The 20482-nt window shown below is 38.1% G+C and overlaps 1 protein-coding gene and 1 long non-coding RNA gene across 2 annotated transcripts in view; both read left to right on the forward strand.

The window, feature by feature from the left end:
• The window catches only part of LOC133082417 (uncharacterized), a 358686-nt gene that overhangs the window by 321783 nt on the left and 16421 nt on the right, over positions 1–20482 (forward strand). The window lies entirely within an intron of this gene.
• LOC133082100 (peptidyl-prolyl cis-trans isomerase D-like) lies at positions 15476–16724 on the forward strand. The gene is made up of 2 exons (XM_061178545.1): positions 15476–15808; positions 15982–16724. Exons 1-2 carry the CDS (start codon positions 15476–15478, stop codon positions 16642–16644), a joined length of 996 nt encoding a protein of 331 aa, XP_061034528.1. The 3' UTR covers positions 16645–16724.

Here is a 20482-nt window from a genome sequence, read left to right on the forward strand (position 1 = left end):
GAGCCTGCGCGTCTGGAGCCTGTGCTCCGCAACAAGAGAGGCCGCGATAGTGATAGGCCCGCGCACCGCGATGAAGAGTGGCCCCCGCTTGCCGCAGCTAGAGAAAGCCCTCGCACAGAAACGAAGACCCAACACAGCCATAAATAATAAATAAATAAATAAATTTAAAAAAAAGAATGAATAAGGACAAGGTGGACATACATACATAAAAAATAAACAGCTTGCATTTAAATTCCAAAACCTCACTAGAAAATATGACCAAGAAAATTCATTTTCCAGGATTAGAAAAAAAAAACTAAAAACGTAGAAATAAACTTACCCCACGAGGCTTGGGATTTATGTGAAAAAAAAGCAAAAAAAAAAAAAAAAGCTGTGAAAGAAGACAGATAAATGCAGAAGCAGACTATAATTCTGGAAAGCAACACCAAACAGTTTTGAATTGTTAAATTATTTTCAAAATAATTTATGAGTCCAATGTAATTTTTATTCCAGCCTCCTGAAGAATTTATATTGGAATAGTATGAAAAGTTTCTAAGGATCATCTGGACGAATAAACAGTGAGACTAGCCAAGGAAATTTTGAAAAGGAAGAGTAATTAGAGAGGCCTTGTCACATCACATATTCTAACTTCATCCCCCTCCCACTCCTGCCTCACTTCAAACCACAATAGCCAAGAAGATATGGAACTGGTACAAGAATCAATATCTGCATCAATGGAAAGAAATAGTCCAACAGAAAAACAACCCCTACCATTACCACTACCACTACCAACAGCAACAAAACCCGTGACATTATAAAGAATTTAGAATATGACCAATATGACCTTACCAATTAGTAGGGGGAATAGAAGGATTATTCAGTTAGTGGTGCTGGTACAATTGTTTAAATATTTGAAAAATAAATTTATATCCCGATTATATTCCTTATATCAGATTAATTAAATTCTTGAATAAGAAGAACAAAAATTTTTTAAAACTAGGGAAAAAAGTGAGTATTTATTTAACTATAGCTGAGAAGGAATTTTCTGAGCATAAATTAATGGAAGAAACCACAAAGAAAATGATTGATAAATAAGACTACTTAAAAATTAAAAACCTTGTGCGTATAAAAAGTACCCCATAGATGGCTTCTGCCATGGATTTAGAGTGGAAGATTGATAGGGCTTGACTTATGTTTTGAAAAAAATCATTGTGACTGTTTTGTGGAGAATGGATTCTAATAAGGCAAGAATTGGAAGCAGGTAGACTATTTAGCAGGGTATGCCAGTAATTTAGGAGAGAGATGATTCTGGCTTGGACTAGGGGAATAACGGAGGTGGTTAAAAGAGGTCAGATTTGGGGTGCATTTTGAAGACAGATAATTATTTCTAGAGCCTTGGCTGTGCAGATAATTAAAGAAATAGGATAGTTAGAGGGATATTCAGGGTCAACAGAGGGTTTTAAAGATGTGGGAAAGATTTGAATATACTCATAACCTGGAGGGAAAGAGCCAAGAAAGAGGAAGATGTTGAAGATCAGGAAAGAGTAAATACTTTTGATAGAGGAAAATATGGGAGGAAAAGCTAACTGGATGGAATACAAAGCACATCTAAATGAATTAGCTTTGACAAGAAGGAAGCATATGTCACTTGATGAAATGGTGAAAGAAAGAAAAGGATGGGTATAGGATATTGCTATCTTTTTAGATGGTAGACTGAGAAAGTGAAGAAATCCATGCCTAAATACCTCTGTTTTCTTTGTAGTGGGGTAAGGGTGTGTTCGGGCCAAAGCCAGTTTCATTGCAGAGTGACCTATGCAGTCACACAGGGCCCCTCACTCAGAAGGGGGCTCTGCACTTGGGGTTTAATACTCTGTGATTGCTATCTTGAAATTCTTGATCATTTTACCTTTGAATTTGTTTCCTAAGTAAAGTCCCATTGGAAAGTGGAGCATGTGCTCCGGTCTTGGAGCATTGGATCAGGAGTTACTCAGCCCATGCGTGGTTTTGCCTTCTGTTGCCTCCCCAGGTCTGATTCTTTGCTGCCCACTCCCCTGCCTCTGCCCAGTGACTGCTGCCACCCTCTGTCATTGGCAAAGGTGTGGGTATGAGCACGTTGAGGGGCGGGGTCAAGTGTGCACATCCCATTCCTTAAGTGGTGGGCCAGGGGACTGGGTAACTACGAGTGTCTACATTTGTCCCAGGAGTATTCCTGCACCTAAGGAGTGCAGCATTCTATAGTAATTAAAAGAACATCTTGAGAAGGTTGAGATGGAAACTGCAGAAGGAAGAAAAATGCTTTTATCTTCCTTTTTGAGCAAGTGGCCCTGCATTTTCATCTTGCACTGGGCCCTGCAAATAATGGAGCCGGCGCTGATTACGGGCCCTCAGTGGAATGGGAGATGGAGTATGTAACAGGATCTCCAAGCAATGTTCATGAATTTGGATTGGCTCTAATTTACACTGTTTATGTGTCATCTCTAGAAGCATTCAGCATCAATTTATTCGTTACTGGTGATTTCAGAATGAGTACGATGGATAACACAATACTGAAATCAAGAAAGCAGCCTTTATGTGATTAATAAGGCTTTTTAATGGAAGAGCCACTAAGCAATGATTCTTTGAAAGTGTTGACCCTAGCACCAAAAGTGAGAGTCCTTAAACTTCTGTTGTATTCACATAGTCAACATTTTACATTTATTTTTTCAAGGCTATGTGATTTAGATTACTTCACCATCTCTGTGTGACTGTCTCCAATTGTAGGGTAATGGAGGATATAGAATCTGTTCTGACTTTTGTGATATTTGTTTGGGCACTTCAGTGATTTTGCATTAGGCACAGGTGAAAATAAAAAACAACATTTCATGGCAAATTTCGGTCCCTTTCTCAAAGACCCAGGAATGAAGTCCAACCCTTGTAAGATCAGAAGGATTTGCTCTGGTCCAGAAAGTCAATGACTCATTTGAAACTTACATTTTTCTTTTAATCTTAAACTGGAAAGCTCCACTAAGATCATAAAGTTTCTTTGCTTGACTGAAGCAGCAGCATTTTGAGAGGAGGTAACTATAAACATTAATTTGAGACTTGCAAGCTAACATTAGACTTTGCTTTTTGTTTGAGGCCATGTAGTGGTTTCACTTTGCCTAGAGTCCCTTTAGATTGAGGAAGATAGGGGTATAAAAATGCAATTTCTCAGTGATGTTACTCTGAACTACTTTATTATGCAAGTAGCTGTGTGGCCAACAATGTGTTCAGTGACCTGCCCGATTCCCTGTGCACACATGCCTTCTTTCTTGCTTTTCTATAAAGGCATTACTTTCCATGACTCGAGACGAAAAACATTATCAAATGGGAAGTGTTTAGTGCCTCTGAGAAGCTATTTTTTGGTCTCACTTGAGTTGTTAGAAAATAGGCCTGCATCTCAAAAATTTGACCTTTTCCAAGGAGAACAGTTGAAGCTACGAATAGATTGAGTACTCACTGCTTGAAGTTACTCTCTCCATTGATATGCAATTCATAAATCAAGGCAATATAGTACATTTGTGCTACATTTGGGGTCTTTGATCTCAGCCCCCTACCAACTGTAGATACATCCATATCTCCTGCTTTAGGACACATACATAGAGCTGTTACACAAGACATGAGGAATTCAATATTAAGGCAAACTTGATTGTAGTTCTTTTCCAACTTTTTATCCTAGTTCAAGTAACTGGGTCTCTATCTGGTCCCTGAGACTTTTCTGTACTGATAAGCTACCAAATCTTGAGGGATGGAGACCCTGCTTTGTTCTTGTCCATTCTGACCCCAAGCTATATTCCTGCGACTGAAGCCCTATTACCAGCTACCACACTTTCCTTGGTGCTACCTGCCAGCTTAGATCTTTGAATACCACACTCCTTAACAGTTTGTGGTTATGCTCTGTACACTTGGGAAATTCTTTTATCCATTAATATCACTATGTCAGGGAATTCCCTGGTGATCCAGTGGTTAAGACTCCACGCTCCCAATGCAGGGAGCACGGGTTCGATCCCTGGTCAGGGAACTAAGATCCCGCACGCCTCATGGCACTGCCAAAAAAAAAAAAAAAAAAAAAAATCACTATGTCAATAGCTCGTCCATGCCATATGACTGCTATTGTATTTCCTTGGAGACCATGTTTCTTCTGTGTGGCAGGGTCTATTCCCGTTACTTGACGTTTTCAGTTTCCCACAGTCTGCAGCACCCCAGTGTGCCCTATATTTGTTAATCCTTTGGTTCCTAGTTATGTCACAGAAAAAGACAGAACAATACACAGGAGTGTCATCAAAAGACTGTAGCTTCTGGGAGTTCCCTGGTGATCCAGTGGTTAGGACTTGGTGCTTTCACTGCTGTGGCCTGGGTGGGTTCGATCCCTGGTTGGGGAACTAAGATCCCGCAAGCTGTGCGGCAGGGCCAAAAAGAAAAAAAAAAAAAAAAGAAAGAAAAAGAAAAAAAAGACTGTAGATTCAGATGCTTTGAACTTGTAGGACATTGGAAGACCATATATTTTTTTTTTTTTTTGCAGTGAAGATGTTTATAAGGGAAATAAAGGTGAAATCAGTATTTTGAGAAAGGTGGAGAGAATGAATTTTGCAAGTTTAGAGGTGGTAGAATGAAGTAATTAGAAGTATTTTGGTTGGTTGGAAATCAACGGAAAACATTCAGAAAAATATTATGCAAAAAAGGGAGAATTTGTTATAAAGAGGTATCTCATGGAGCTCATGGGTGTAAATGCAATTCATCTTGAGGAAGGGACTCTTGTCATCTCTGTCATTTGTTTTTATTTGTATATCTGCTTCATTCTCTGAAGATAAGTCTTGTCAGATTTTAAAGTAATGGAACAGAAAATATGATCTTTTAAAAAGCAAACATACATTTGATCATGTAACTCCCTGCTTTAAAACCTCCGATGGATTTCCACTGCACTTAGAATAAAATCTGAAGTCCTTAACATGCTCTACAAAGCCCAATGTTATCTGGTCCCTACCTCCTTCTCTAATCTCATTTCCTGTGACTTCTTTTTTATTTCTCTGACTTTGTAGATAATTTAGATTACTGCTTGGGGATCTTTATATTTTCTGTTTCCCTTACTCTTTATTACATCGCCCTGTCCTACTTTTTCTAGTACATGTTATTCCTGAAATTATGCTGTTCATGAATTTATCTGTTTATCATCCAATACCATCTCAGTTGTGAGCTGCATGAGAGCTAAGACATTGCCTGTTCCTTTCACTCTTGTCGCTGCAGTACTTAGAATTATGCATGACACACATTAGGGACTCAAACACTTGCTAAACCAATTAAAAGAGCAAGATGATTGAACATTGAGAGTCAGACATCAGCAGAATGACCTGGCATTAGGGAGAAAAAAAGGCATAAACAATACTAATGTTATTTTAAAATATACAGTGTATAACAATAAGCAATAAATAGTCATAATAACTCATATTATTTTGAATTCTTACTCTCTGTTTGGCACCGTTCAAAGAACTTTATCTGTGTTAACTCATTTAATCTTCTCAACAGCCCTATGAGGTAGGTGTCGTTATGATCCCCATTTTAAATTTGTGGAAGCTAAAGCATGAAAATGTTAAGCCAGGATTCAGGATATAGACCTAGATAGTCTGAGTATACACAAAGTACACTTAAACACGAATGGTTATTGCCTTCCTTGGCTGCACAGCAACACAGCAAAACAAACTTGATTCTGGAGCAAATTCTCCTTCAAACATTCTCTAGCCAGTTATATCTAAGGCCTGAATATAAGTCCTAACTTAAAGGTCGGAGTAAGTAAGAAGACCCAAGGGCAAATCACAGTTTGTGAGAGGTGGGAGCCAAGTTGTTCTCAACACAAATAAAAAAAGTCCAAAAATTGAATCGACCAACTTTATGAATAGTGAAAATAAAATCACTGGAAATAAAATGTGAAGGTAGATTTCATTTTACTGTCTCTAATTAGTGGTCTTTCAGAATGAAGTACACAGCGCTGTTTAAAAAACACTGTGTGTGTGTGTGTGTGTGTGTGTGTGTGTGTGTGTCTGGGGGTGGTGGTCTCACATTCAAGTACTTCATAGTTTGTCTCAAAAAAGGGCAATATTAAATTCTTGTGCATTTATAAGCATTCATCCAACCAGTGGAAGATATTTTTTTTCAAGTAGAGTAAAATCAGTGTCATAAAAGAACTACTGAAGTATAAATGTTGAGGTTACTCTGGCATCCAACAAACCTCAGACCAGAAAAAACAGAAAAAGTGTTTACCTTAAGGGCAGGTAAAAAGGATACAGAACCATCCATTAAGAGGGCATTAAAATGGAAATCTTGATTCTTACTGTGAAATGTTGAATACATTTTTTTTTAAACAGTGTGTGTTGTTTGCCACAAGATGGCAGCTAAGCAATTGTCATTTGAATATGGCAAAGGTAGGTAGGCAGTGTTGTGCAGAAATCCTTTTTATCTCTAATGAAATACAAGCTGAGTTTCAAATTTTGCTTCTAACAATATACACGTTTGTAAAAGCCATGGTACCTAGAACCTTGCCATCAAATATATAGAGAGCCAACATTTGTTGGGGGGGGGGGTTATAGACTTTTAAAGTTATTGGGAGGATGGTATTGATTATTAGCCAAAAAAAAAAAAGTCCTGGATAAGGCTTATTAAAGTACAATCAAACATAGAAAGCACAAGCTATATAAAAAGATGTGCCATGATCTTGGAGAAGAATGGAAATGTATAGGTTGGATGAGGCAACCAAGCTTCATTACAGCTAATTAATCATTCCAGCAATGATGCTTATCTTGGTTGTTGAATCAATGGTTCAGTAAACTGCATCAATCATTAAGAGACCCAAACCACGAGAGGAAAACCATTTTAGAAAGGTGCATCAGGCACAAAACATTGTTCTTTAAGCTCAGCCTTCTCCATGAAGTCCTTTCTCATTTCCTCTGAATTTGTATCACAGCTGCTGCCCAAACCACTCCCTTTAGGGAGTGCCCGGAGCTATGGTGTAGTCTGTGTCTTTTGAATTTTTTTTTTTTAGATTATAAAGTCCTTATGGCTAAGAAGTCTATTCTACTTTTCCATGCTAAACATGTGGCTCACCTGGCAGAGTGCTCAGTTACAGAATGGTCATAGTAGCACGGGTAGTACAGTACAGAAGTTAAAAGTGTGGAGCCTGGAGCCATACTGCCAGAATTTATATCCCATCTCTGTGTAACCTTACTTAAGTTATTTAACGTCTCTGAGCCTTAATTTTTCTCAAATGTAAAATGATTAGCAGTTAATATAAGTAAAACATTTTAAATGGTGCCTGGTGTGAAGTAAGTTCTTTATTAGTCTTTGCTATCAATGATTCATGTCTTGGAGAGGCCCCTAATATGAAAGGCCCGGGTTGCCTCTTGAGCTGCCTCCTGGTAGAGTGATTAAACCTGGTACTGGGAAACCAACTGCTCTCTACTGGTAAGCCCTCTGGGCACAATGACACCAAGTAATGTTTCCTTAAGAGAAAGAGTTTCGTCATAAGTACCTGGAAATCCCATAACCCATTCTATAAGGAGTAGTTTGTCCTGTCATACTTCCATGAAGGAAGTTTTCTCCATATTGGGATTTACAAAGTTCTGTTAATATGGAGAGCTCTGCTCTCTAATGGTGAGGTCTTTTGTTTCGTAATGTGGACAGCTTTGTTGAAGTGTTGGTCCAGTATTGTCTGTTGGACTGTGTCTTATCCCAGCCATATGATGGGATGGGTGGGGGGATCGGTGGTAATGGAAGGTATTCAATATTTGTTGACTCTTACTTTTAAGCCTTGCGGTAGGACCTTTCACATAGTGTCACATGTAATTGTCACAATTACTAGTCACGTTTTACAGCCAAGGAATCTGAGATTCAGAGAGGTGTGTAACTTTCTCAAGATCATATGACTAATGTTTTACCATGCAATACCATACAATCGTGGATATTGTATGATAGTGGAACCAGGATTTTAATCAAGACCTTTAGCTAAGGCACATGTAATTCTTCTTAAACTCCTTATATATTACCATGGGAAAGGTCAGGTCTCTCATCCTGTTCTAGTCAGTGATGCCAGCTCCTTTATTGCTTAAAAACAATGTATCAGTTCAGGCTATGACTCTTTGAGGTTAATCTTATCGGTTTGCTCTGCAATGAATTCATACCCATGCCCCATGAGATATATATATATATATATATATATATATATAGAGAGAGAGAGAGAGAGAGAGAGAGAGAGAGAGACAGAGAGAGAGAGAGAGAGAGACAGAGACAGAGACAGAGACAGAGAGAGAGAGAGAGAGAGAATATACCACATCTTCTTTATCCATTCATCTAGTGATGGACATTTAGATTGCTTCCATATCATGGCTATTATAAATAATGCTGCAATGAATGTAGGGGTGCATATATTTTTTCAAATTACTGTTTTTATATTTTGGGGAAATATCCAGAAGTGGAATTGCTGGATCATATGGTAGTTCTATTTTTAATTTTTTGAGAAACCTCCATACTGTTTTCCATAGTGGCTACACCAACTTACATTCCCACCAACAGTGCACAAGGGATTTCTTTTCTCCACATCCTTGCCAACACTTGTTTTTTGTTGTCTTTTTGATAATAGCCATTCTGACACTTGTGAGGCAACATCTCACTGTGGTTTTGATTTGCATTTCCCTGATGATTAGTGATGTTGATCATTGTTTCATGTGTCTGTTGGCCATCAGCATGTCTTCTTTGGAGAAATGTCTACTCAGGTCTTCTGCTCATTTTTTACTTGGATTGTTTGGTTTTTGGATATTGAGTTGTGTGATTTCTTTATATAACTTGGATATTAGCCCCTTATCAGATATATCATTAGCAAATATTTTCTCTCATTCAGTAGGTTACCTTTTGGCTTACTGATGGTTTTCTTCACTGTGCAAAAGATTTCTAGTTTGTTTATTTTTGCTTTTGTTGCCCTTGCCTCAGGTGACAAATCAAAAAAAAAATTGCTAACATTAATGTCAAAGATCATACTGCCTATGTTTTTTCCTAGGAGTTTTAGGGTTTTGGATCTTACATGTAATTCTTTAATCCATTTTGAGTTTATTTTTATAAGGTGTAAGAAAATAGTCCAGTCTGATTCTCTTGCATGTAGCTGTCCAGTTTTCCCAACACCATTTACTAAAGAGGCTGTCTTTTCCCTATTGTATATTCTTGCCTCCTTTGTCAAAGATTAAGTGACCATGTAAGCATGGGTTTATTTAAAGATTAATTGACCATATAAGCATGGGTTTATTTCTGAACTTTCTATTTTGTTCCAATGATCTATACATCTGTTTTTGTGCCAGTACCATACCTTTTTTGATTATTATGGTTTTGTAGTATAGTCTGAAATCAAGGAGTGTGATACCACCACCTTTGTTCTTCTTTCTCAAGATTGCTTTGTCTATTTAGGATGTTTTGTGGTTCCATACAAATTTTAGGATTACTTGTTATAGTTATGTGAAAAATGCCATTGGTATTTTGATAGGAATTGCTTTGAATTATAGATTGCTTTGGGTAGGATGGACATTTTAACAATATTAATTCTTCCAGTTCATGAACATGATATATCTTTCCATTATGTCATCTCCAATTCTTTCATTGATGTCTTATAGTTTTCAGACTACAGAACTCTCACCTCTTTGGTTAAATTTACTCCTAGGTATTGTATTCTTTTTGATGCAATTGTAAATGGGATTGTTTTCTTAATTCCTCATTCTGATAGATTGTTATTAGTGTATAGAAACACTACATATTTCTGTATATTAATTTTGTATCCTGAAACTTTACTGAATTCATTTATTAGGTCTAAACATTTTTTGGTTGAGTTCATAGGGTTTCTATATATAGTATCATGTCATCTGCAAATAGTGTCAGTTTTATTTCTTTCTTTCCAATTTGGATTCCTTTTATTTCTTTTTCTTCTCTTACTGCTGTGGCTAGGACTTCCAATACTATGTTGAATAAAAGTGATGAGAGTGGGCATCCTTGTCTTGTTCCTGATCTTAGAGGAAATGCTTTCAGCTTTCCACCATTGAGTATGATGTTGGCTGTAGGTATATCATATATGGCCTTCATTATGTTGAGGTATGTACCCACTTTGTTGAGAGTTTTTATTGCTAATGGATGTTGAATTTTGTCAAATGCTTTTCTGGATCTATTGAGATGATCATATGATTTTTATCCATTTTGTTAATGTGGTGTATCACATTGACTGATTTGTGGATATTGAACCATCCTCTCATCCTTGGGAAAAATTCTACTTGATCAAGATGTCTGATCATTTTAGTGTATTCTTGAATTTGGTTTGTCAATATTCTGTTGAGATTTTTGCATCTACCTTCAGGAATCTTGGCCTGTAATTTTCTTTTTTTGTGTATCTGTGTCTGGTTTTAGTATCAGGGTAATGCTGGCTTCATAGAATGAGTTTGGAAGCCTTCCTTCCTCTTCAATTTTTTGGAATAGTTTGAGAAGGATAAATATTAAGGCTTCTTTAAACGTTTGGTAAAATTCAACGAAGAGGCTTTCTGGTCCTGCACTTTTGTTTGTTGGGAGTTTTTTAATTACTGATTCAATTTCATATTAATAATTGGTCTTGGACTTATTGTAATATGTTCCTTCTTCTGCCGTTTTTTCTCTCACTTCCTCCCAATGTAGTTTCACTGTCACTTATATGGAGGGAGAGGGTATCCCCAGTGCTTCCCATAGTGCCTATATAGAGTAGGTTTTCAAACGTTGAAAGGAAATAAATAATTTCTAGGGGATGTCGAATTAGTTTAATGCTAATGAGGTATTGGTGTCTGTTATCTAAAAACTGGTGGTTGAAAAACAGATAATCTCCATTAACCCCTGTGAGTTACACTTGAAATAATGAAACAATCATTATCTTGCAATTAATTGGTCAATACCAGATAAATTATTCTCCCGCAGTGGCTTTGAGGAACATAAATCAAGTTGAGTTGCTTTGTTTCCATTTTCACCTCTGAAGAACTAGGTCTCATAGAAGTGTGTTTATCCAAGCCCCTCCCCCAGACGCTAACAAAAGAGGTAATACATATGTAACAGTTTAACCTCAGTTATCAGCTCATATTGGTGTCTGTTTTGATTGGAAGTCTCCTGTTAATGTCACCAATCTACACTCTTAACCATCTCCTCTTTCCATGCCTGCCCTTAGTATCTCAAGATGGATACAGAATAACTGAAATGTGAAGGAAATTTTCCAAGAGTTTCTTTGATTGTTTTTGCCCATGACTCTCCAGCTGTGGTAAACAATTTGTGTTAAATTAATGAAAAATATTTACATTGTTACACATATGTAAATGCTTCTAAAAAATCATTTCTTTCTGAAACCTGATGGCTAGTGTTAGAATTATTTCTAAAATGGAAAAGGAAAGCATTTTTAGAAATAGACTCTTTTTTAACCTTCAGAGTTATAGCTACCCCCCAAGAGGAACTTAAACTAATAATTATGAAATCAATTTATACTTTCATTGATGGAAAATATCTTAAATAGACATTATCTTAAATAGACATCCTGCTGAGGACCTAGAGATAAGCTCATCTGTAGAGCTGCACTGGGTTTTTGGGTTTTTTTTTTAATTAGCTAACTTTGTGCAGCATTTACAGTATTATTACTCTTTAGAAAATTCAAAACTCCATTTTAAACCTACTAATGTAATAGCTATTCTTCAGGGTAGAATAATAAAAGTCACCTACACAACTTGGAGGCTACAATCATAATGTGTTGTAGCTCCAACTTATACAGAAGAATGTTCCCGAGACTACCAAGTGGTGAAAACTTTACAGAAAAAGCATTTATTTCAAAGAAAATGATTTTATTTCTGATACATTTACAATTGCTTTCCACTTGTCCGTTTTCTCTGGTCTGCCTTAGAGGATGGTCACCAGGATGTAAGCAATCAAACTTTCACAGTGTAAGGTCTTCAGACACAGTTTCCATTAGTTTCTATTGCCCAACCTACTCAGCTGTAGAAGAGGGATGAAATAAATACTGATTGGCTACCTACTTTGTATACAACACTATGCTAGACACTGAAGACAATACAAAGATGGATAATGTGAATATTGACCTCAAGTAGCTCACATACATATTGGGGACATGAAGTGTATGTTATCATGTTAAAATATGTGATACAGACAGGATGCCCACAAACTGGTCACCATGTTCAAAGACTGTATCATAATATACTGCATTTGTGAAATGCATTACAAGTCATTTGTTACCAATAATTTTTAAGTTGCTGAAGGTTCTAAATAATTTACTTAAAGCATAATTTTGTTAATACTACTACCTCTATCACTTGCAATCATTTACATTTTTTGCAAGAAAAAGGAATGTGTCAGTCGTGTGAGAATTTGGCCCAGTGACTCCTCAGCAAATGTGCAGGTAGGCTTTCTTGACCCTCTGTCCAGCTCTTGCACAGATGTGAGGAGTATACATGACATTAGGAAAAGAGAAATGGGGTGCAGAGCAGGGAAGCAAGGGTCCAGCTGGAATCTTGCTTATATCATTGTGAAAATATTTCTTTCTCCAGGAATTATGTTTCCATCTTTTAATTTTTCTCTCTTGGGTCTCTGTTGTAGCCGTGCTTTCCAAGTAAATGACCCAAACACCTCCAATTACTTCCCAGTAGCCTCTAGACTGCTCTCAGTCATGATACAAACGTAGCACAAAAAGTAAAAGATAGCACATAAATAGAAGGTGCCAGAACCATACTTGAGTACTGTATGCCTCTGCAAAGTTTGTGGTTTGTGTATCCAGTAACCACTTCCACCCCGGGCATAGTTCTGTGTGTGTGTCTGTGTATGTGTAGAGGGTGTGGGGAGGAGGGAAGATCTACATCAGAATGATTGGCTTCCTTCCCTTCTATTTACAGAAATAGTTGGAAGTATGACTTTATGGATTTCAGAAAGAACAAACGTACTTTACATTTGCAAGGGCAGTGTTTTCACAGAGGACGGTAAATGATCATTCTAAAAGTACTATTTGCGTAGGTTGAGAGAATCTCTCCTTATTTCATGAGAAACTGAGGCTCAGAGGAGTTAAAGCCTTGCCCAAAGCCATATGTCTTGTAGAATATGGCTGCTCGGTATCTTTCTTTCCTGTCCAAGTCAGTAGTGGAACAAATGGCCATTCTTCTGTAACTGTTGTTTTTCTTTTCCTCCTTGTCCTTTCTGTCTTCTCCCAACTTAACAGACCACACCTATACTTCACTTTGCTGATACTGGCAGACAGCCAGGCCTGGGGTAATGTCTAACAACAAAGTTCCTTTGTACTCACAGGTCTTTTTGCTTATGGTATCAGTGAGGCACCTTGTCCTGCAGGTAAAGAGTATCTTTTTGAAACAAGGAGTTTTTCCACCTTTCTCCTTGCCTATCCTGTTATATCAAGGAATAGCAATAGAGACAGTTCACTTTCTCAAGGCCACCATGCATTGCTAACTTCCTGACCACTGACGCTGGGATTTTCCTCACCTCAGTCTTGTCTTACAGTTCATGTCCTATAAAAGCAGAATTGTGGCAGGTGCTCACAGCTGAGCCAGCACTTGAATACATATGGCACCTTTCCCTAAACCTTGAGTGGCAGGCTCCCTGGGACTCCCTGGCTGGTGCTCCATTAACCATTAACCTTTATGCAATTTTCATTACTTCTCCCTGACCAGCTCACAAATGTCGTCAAGAAAGTCTTGCTTTGTTTGTGAGAGGGGAGTTGTTTTTTTCTTCTCATGTTTGGAGCATCTGTGTATGTCTGATATGCTGAAGCCACCTGTGTCCCCTTCAGTTTTATCTTGTGGAAATATGATTATTTAATATTTTACACAGATTCAAAGTCTTTATCCAAATATCATCTCTGACATCTATCTTATTCCATCCATTCTATTGTAGCACATTACATATGTATACCTAGTGGAATTTCAATTAATGTTTGGGTCTGGATTCCTCCAGATGGATATAGCAATTTTGAAGTGCACAGGGGAGAGTGTCTATCACTGGAAAGTATCAGGGTGGGAGTGGGGAGAAACTAAGGGGATGATGAATCAGTAGAAAGCCTAGTGGATGGAGCACCTCTGTCGGCCTTCCACCTATGCTCTTGAGTCTAAAAATTCTGTCCTTCTTAGGAAATTGATCTGCACGCTTTTGCTCTTAATTGTTAATGGACTACATAGCAAGCATGGTATAAGTATCTCCCTTTCTCTATTTGTACTAAGAAGTCCTTTCTGTCTTAAATATCTGTAGAAATCTTGGTGGCGGAGGGGGCTGTAAGATAAGGCTGTCTTTAACTCCCTTACTAAGACTCAGGCTGTTTGGTTTTAATCCTAGGATTCTGGGACTGCTTCTCTTCACATTGGAATAGAGCAGTCCCGATGTAGCCTGAGCAAATGGCATGGACAGTTGAATATGTGCTCAGGTGATCTTCAGCCAGAATAACAACTCTGCCAAGATTTAGTCAGAGTCCTATTGCTTATGGACAAAGAAGGATCAAAATGGGATCATCCAGAAGCTCTGAATAGCCTCGCAACAGGATGACTCAATAAGAGCATATTGGGTTTTGGAGCCAACATTTTGGAAGCTGGGCACTAAAACTGAGTGAAGGTTCAGCATTTGGGAGCTGGGGCAGTCACTTACTGCAGTGCATTATGCTGATTGCAGGGAAAAGTTGATGGTGACAGCATGCTACCTTTCTCTTCTAATTGGCAGACAAAAGCATCAAAGAATAAATAAATATCACTGAGCCAGCTTGGAACTTACTGAACAGGAATTGCCAAAAAGAATGGAGGAGAAAACAGGCAAGGTTTCACCCAATTCATTCTCTGCTATGTTACTGTAAGTGCAAGTGGGCAATATCAGTGTAGTGGGTATGGAAATGGATTGTTCAGGTTGACATGTGGTACTTTGAGATACCATGAGAATTCTCCAACTTAGGATCAAGCCAGCATTCATTAAAGACAACTGGAGAATCTTTTTCAGCAGGCCGAAAAAAAAAAATCTGTGCTCCTGCCAAAGACTTGTTAAATACACCTGCCCTGCTGGAGAATGAAGCAAATCTGGATGGACTGCCAGGCTTCTGACTAATTTATCACATGATAGAGCTGATGGAGGAGGAATCGTAGCTGAATGGGAAGACAGAGATGTTGGGACGTGTCCACATTGACAGCTCAACTAACTAAAGCATTTGCTTTGCAAGTAGCAAGGTTAGTTGGTACTATCTTAATAGTCCAAATGTTTGCTTTAAAAATTGAAGTGGGCCGGAGGCGGCGGCGGCGGAAGTCGGGAGGTGACGCCAGAAATTGGGCCGCGGATTCCGGACCCCCGTCGGAAGCGGCTCGCCAGCGCTGCAGTTCTTCGCAGACGGAGCGACTTGGGGGTTCGGGCTGCGCGGCGGCCACGGGGTGTTCCCAGGCGCTCGCGAACGCGTCTGCGGGCCACAATGTCGCACCCGTCCCCCCAGGCTAGGCCCTCCAGCCCCAGTAACCCCCGAGTCTTCTTCGACGTGGACATCGGAGGGGAGCGAGTTGGTCGAATTGCCTTGGAATTGTTTACAGATATTGTACCCAAAGCTGCAGAAAAATTTCGTATATTGTGTACAGGAGAGAAAGGCATTGGACCCTCCACTGGGAAACCTCTCCATTTCAAAGGATGCCCTTTCCATCGAATTATTAAGAAATTCATGATTCAGGGTGGAAACTTCTCAAATCAGAATGGGACAGGTGGAGAAAGTATTTATGGTGAAAAATTTGAAGATGAAAATTTCCATTATAAGAGCAGCAAAACCATCGCTAATGTCCGGGATGTCAGGGGATTTGCAAACTAGCAGATCTGGTTAATGTCCAGGCTCCTAAAGGACATTAGTGGTGCCTGTGCCTTCTTATCTTCATTGTTCCAAGATGTCCCCATCGGGGTATGTTGCATCATTCAAGTTATAAGAATGGACATCATGATAAGGAGGGATTACTGCAGTTCTTCATCACGACGGTTCCGACTCCTCACTTGGATGGGAAACACGTGGTGTTTGGCCAAGTGATTAAAGGAATGGGTGTGGCAAGGATTCTGGAAAATGTGGAGGTGAAAGGTGAGAAACCTGTCAAATTGTACACTATTGCAGAATGCGGAGAACTGAAGGAAGGGGATGATTGGGGAATATTCCCAAAGGATGGATCTGGTGACAGTCATCCAGACTTCCCAGAGGATGCAGACATAGATTTAAAAGATGTAGATAAAATTTTATTAATAACGGAAGACTTAAAAAACATTGGAAATACTTTTTTCAAATCCCAGAACTGGGAGATGTCCATTAAAAAATACACAAAAGTTTTAAGGTATGTGGAAGGCTCGAAGGCTGCTACTGAGAACGCAAGTGGAGCAAAGCTGCAGCCTGTCACTTTGAGCTGCGGGCTGAATATCGGCGCTTGGAAACTGAAGATGTCTGATTGGCAGGGAGCAGTCGACAGTTGTTTGGAGGACCTTGAAATAGATCCAGCAAATACCAAAGCACTGTACCGTAGAGCCCAAGGATGGCAAGGACTAAAAGAATACGATCGAGCATTGGCTGATCTTAAGAAAGCTCAGGAGATTGCACCAGAGGATAAAGCTATCTAGGCAGAATTGCTGAGAGTCAAGGAAAAGATAAAGGCACAGAAAGATAAAGAGAAGGCAGCTTATGCAAAAATGTTTGCTTAATAAGGAATTCAGTTTTGCTTAAGTATGCATTGATTGTATGAAGCGAATAAGACAATTTAAGGATTTTGTCTATTATGTATGATCCCTAATGTGTTCCCTCTGAGACTTCAGTTCCCATTGTTTACAGTCTAGGAATACGTAGGGATTCACTCTTAATAGACCAGTGTTACAAAATATGGTGAAGTTGATTTCGTTTTAAATGGCTCTCCGCATTACTCACAAAGGATAATGGTGTCCAGCGTATTTTAAACTCCTAGACACATCTTGTTTGAATAAACAGATGAAAACTTAAAAAAAAATAAAAAAATAAAAATTGAAGTGCACTTCACTGAATCATGTTTAAGAAATGCAATAACTAATCCATTTATTGTAATTAAAACAGACCGCTTTATTTCCAGGGGAGCTATTAAAATAGATATTTTCAGAACATTTCTGCTTCACTTTCAGTAGGAAAATATTCCTGTTGAGGCAAACAGAATTTTGCCCATTTCAAATATAAATAAAAGTGGAGTTGCAGTTGGATTATGGCAAAGGGGAGTTTAACTCTTTGTTTTAAATACATCTTTTATGTTTTAATTTCTACAATGAGAATGTGCTATATTTGAAATTTATCTAAATATATGCATGTGGATATAGTTATAGATGCAGTGAAAGTGGCGCTGAGTCAATGAGTGTAGAGGTTAGCAGCATAGGATTTTAAATATGACAGATCTTGGTTCATATCTCACCTGTACTATTTCTTAATTATATGGCCTTGGGCAGGTTAAGTAACCTCATTTGTAAAATGAAGGTAATACTACCTACCTTGAAGAATTGCTGAGAGATTGTGATAATGTATGTAAAATGCTTTGCATAGAGCCTAGCACAGAAAGGAGTCCAATTAATGGTTAGCTATTATTTGGATTAGTTTTACTTGTATAGTGCTTTATACTTTTTAAAGTTCTTTCAAGCTTTATTTTATTCAAATGTCTTAATAATCCTGAAAAAAAAGTCAAAACCAAAGGGAGAGGTTTCAAGGATGTTGGCACTTTTTCCTACTGGAATGGTCACTGATGTAGATATGCACCCCCATTCAGGATGCCTGTCATTTCTATTTCCAGTTTTGTTTAATGAGATCTTGGCTTTTACATTCAGTACTTATCAAGTTGCAATGTATCATTTTGAAAATGGTGACCACTGAACTCACACATCATTATCCAGAATACAGGGATATATCCGTGAAGTATTTTTAATGTTTCTGAAGAAAACAAAATCAATTAAAATCAAGAGGTTTTATACATCTACGAAGAGAAGGCACAAATTTAGCCTCAACAGTAAATACTTAGGTTCATTCTAAGGAGGCAGGTATAAGGGTCCTTTTAAATGGCATCCACAGAAAGCTATGTTGACCCAGATCTAATAGGGCATGCAAAAAAAAAAAAAAAAAAAAAAATGCTCTGCTAACATTAAATAAAACAAACTCTAGAAAAGGCAGCAGCTATCTTTCTATTCTTGCCTTTTCTGGACTTAGATTTTATACATTTATTCTTTTTCATTTTTCACCTTTAAGAAAACTTCTTTCTAGCATACGCTTAGAGATTTCACTTGTGCAAAAGGACTTGGATTAGACTGATAGTTCCCTAAGCATTACCTGGAGGGCTTGCTAAAATACAGATCGCTGAGCACCAGCCCCAGAATTTCTGATTCATTTGGGAACTACTAACAAGTTCCCCGATGCTGCAGATGTTGTTGGTTCAGGAACTATACTTGGAGAACACCTGAATTCAAATAAGTAAAGGTCATAGAGATTTTGTATTTTTAACTAATTAGAGGACAGAATCTAACGTTTATTTACCTACAGTATGGAGACTGAGTTTCTACCTACTGCATAATGACTTGGCAAATGGAACTTTATCAGTTCGGTGAATAATATCTACTATGTGTCAGGCACTATGCTAGGTGTTAGAGATCTAGCATAAACAAATTAGACAAGTCTAATGGACCTCATAGAGTTTTCATTCTAGTAAGGGGTGACAGACAACAAAAAAATATTGAAATGTACCAGATAATGACAGATTGTATGAAGAAAAATAAAATCAAGTAAGGGGATAGAAAGTGACAGAGATAGGGTACTATTTTATAAAAGGTGGTCTGGGGAACCTCTTTGAGGAAGGGACATTGAGTAAAGACCTGAACGAAGTAATGGGGTAAGCCATGAGAATGCCTTGGGGTAAAGCTTTCCAGGTAGACAAAGGGACAGGCCCTGAGGTTTATCTAGAGTGTTTAAGAAACAGCATAAATGTCACTGTGGCTAGAGAAGGCTGAACAGTGAAGAAATGAATGATAGGAAATGAGGTCAGCGGGTTAACAGGAACCTGGTCACATAGAGCCTTGCAGGCCATCATAAGGACTTTGGATTTTATTGTGAACAAGATGAGACTTGAGCAATACAAAAAAAAAAATTAGACAACATTTGGAAGATGGCTTGAATTTGTCATTTTAATTTAGATGATTTGATATTGTGTACAGATTGTCATTTATGGCATTAAATTCTGAACATTTCAACATCACAAATTTCCCATTGTTATTCTTTTCCCCCAGGACAACTCTAGACAAGTCGGAAGTTTAACTTTTAGTTAATCCAAAAATTTGTTGAGAGTGAATGAAACAGATACCATTTTCCCCTAGAATGGTTGCTGTCATGTTTCTGGTATTTCTTTAATTTGCTTACTGTCTTTTCTGACACTTGTTTATTTTTTCCCACTGTATAGCACACACTAAAGAGCTTACAGACCTTAACTGGAATTTTTTCTCCTAGCCTATGCCAACTGCTATCTTGTCTTTTCTCCAAGGGATCTGGAAACTTGTACAATAAGAGAATGCACATTAGCTCTTTTCAAATACAGGAAATAGAGAATTCTGATAAGCTTGGAGATGTCCTGATAGGACAAACCCCTCTGTGAGTGAACAAATAATTAAAATGTGAATACTTCCACTTTAAAGTTTTACTCTTCTGATGCCCATTGGTAATGTAACATTTTTGGAGTTTAAAAATCAACTGGTGGAGTCACAAAAAGACAAATGTTGTATGGTTCCACTTATATGAGGAATCTAAAGTAGTCAAATTCATTGAAACAGAAAATAGAATGGTGGTGGCCAGGGGCTGGGGGGAGGGGGGAATGGGGAGTTGTTTTTTAATGGGCATAAAATTTCAGTTTCGCAAGATAAAAATTTCTGGACATTGGTTGCATGACAACGTGAATATACTTAACACTACTGAGCTGGGCACTTAAAAATGGTTAAGATGGTAAATTTTATATTACATATTTTACCACATTTAAAAATAATAAAATAACCTGGTTGAATCTGATAACACCAGTGGTGAAAATCAACTAGTAATACAATCCTTTGCAGAATGATAAATCAAAATCAGAGTATAGATCAGACTATATCCCCTATATAGACTTCCATTTAGATCAATTAAGTAGACAGTTACTATCTACTTGGATCAACCCATGAACTTCCATGATGGCTGTTAGAATTTTTAACAGTCAATAACTGTGACATTTTGGATGCTAGGGCTATGCCTAGGTTCCTTTTAGGATCAGGCAGTTGTTTCACTCAGTTTCTGGTTGAGGACTGAAATGCCTTTTGAGTGGTGGGGTAGGCAAGAGGTGACGGAACTCTCCTCACAAAGGGCACTAAGGTCCATTCATCCATGTCCAGGGGGCCTAGTGGATATTTGTCGAACTGTACTTATGACTAAAATGCAATGAGA

Source organism: Eubalaena glacialis, chromosome X (genome assembly GCF_028564815.1).
Source record: "Eubalaena glacialis isolate mEubGla1 chromosome X, mEubGla1.1.hap2.+ XY, whole genome shotgun sequence".
In the NCBI taxonomy this organism is placed as follows: Eukaryota; Metazoa; Chordata; class Mammalia; order Artiodactyla; family Balaenidae; genus Eubalaena; species Eubalaena glacialis.

Coding starts and splice junctions, on each gene's coding strand:
- LOC133082100 (XM_061178545.1), top strand. CDS start 15,476: ATGTCGCACCCGTCCCCCCAGGCTAGGCCCTCCAGCCCCAGTAACCCC. Junction 15,809..15,981: donor ATGAAAATTTCCATTATAAG/AGCAGCAAAACC, acceptor AAGAATGGACAT/CATGATAAGGAGGGATTACT.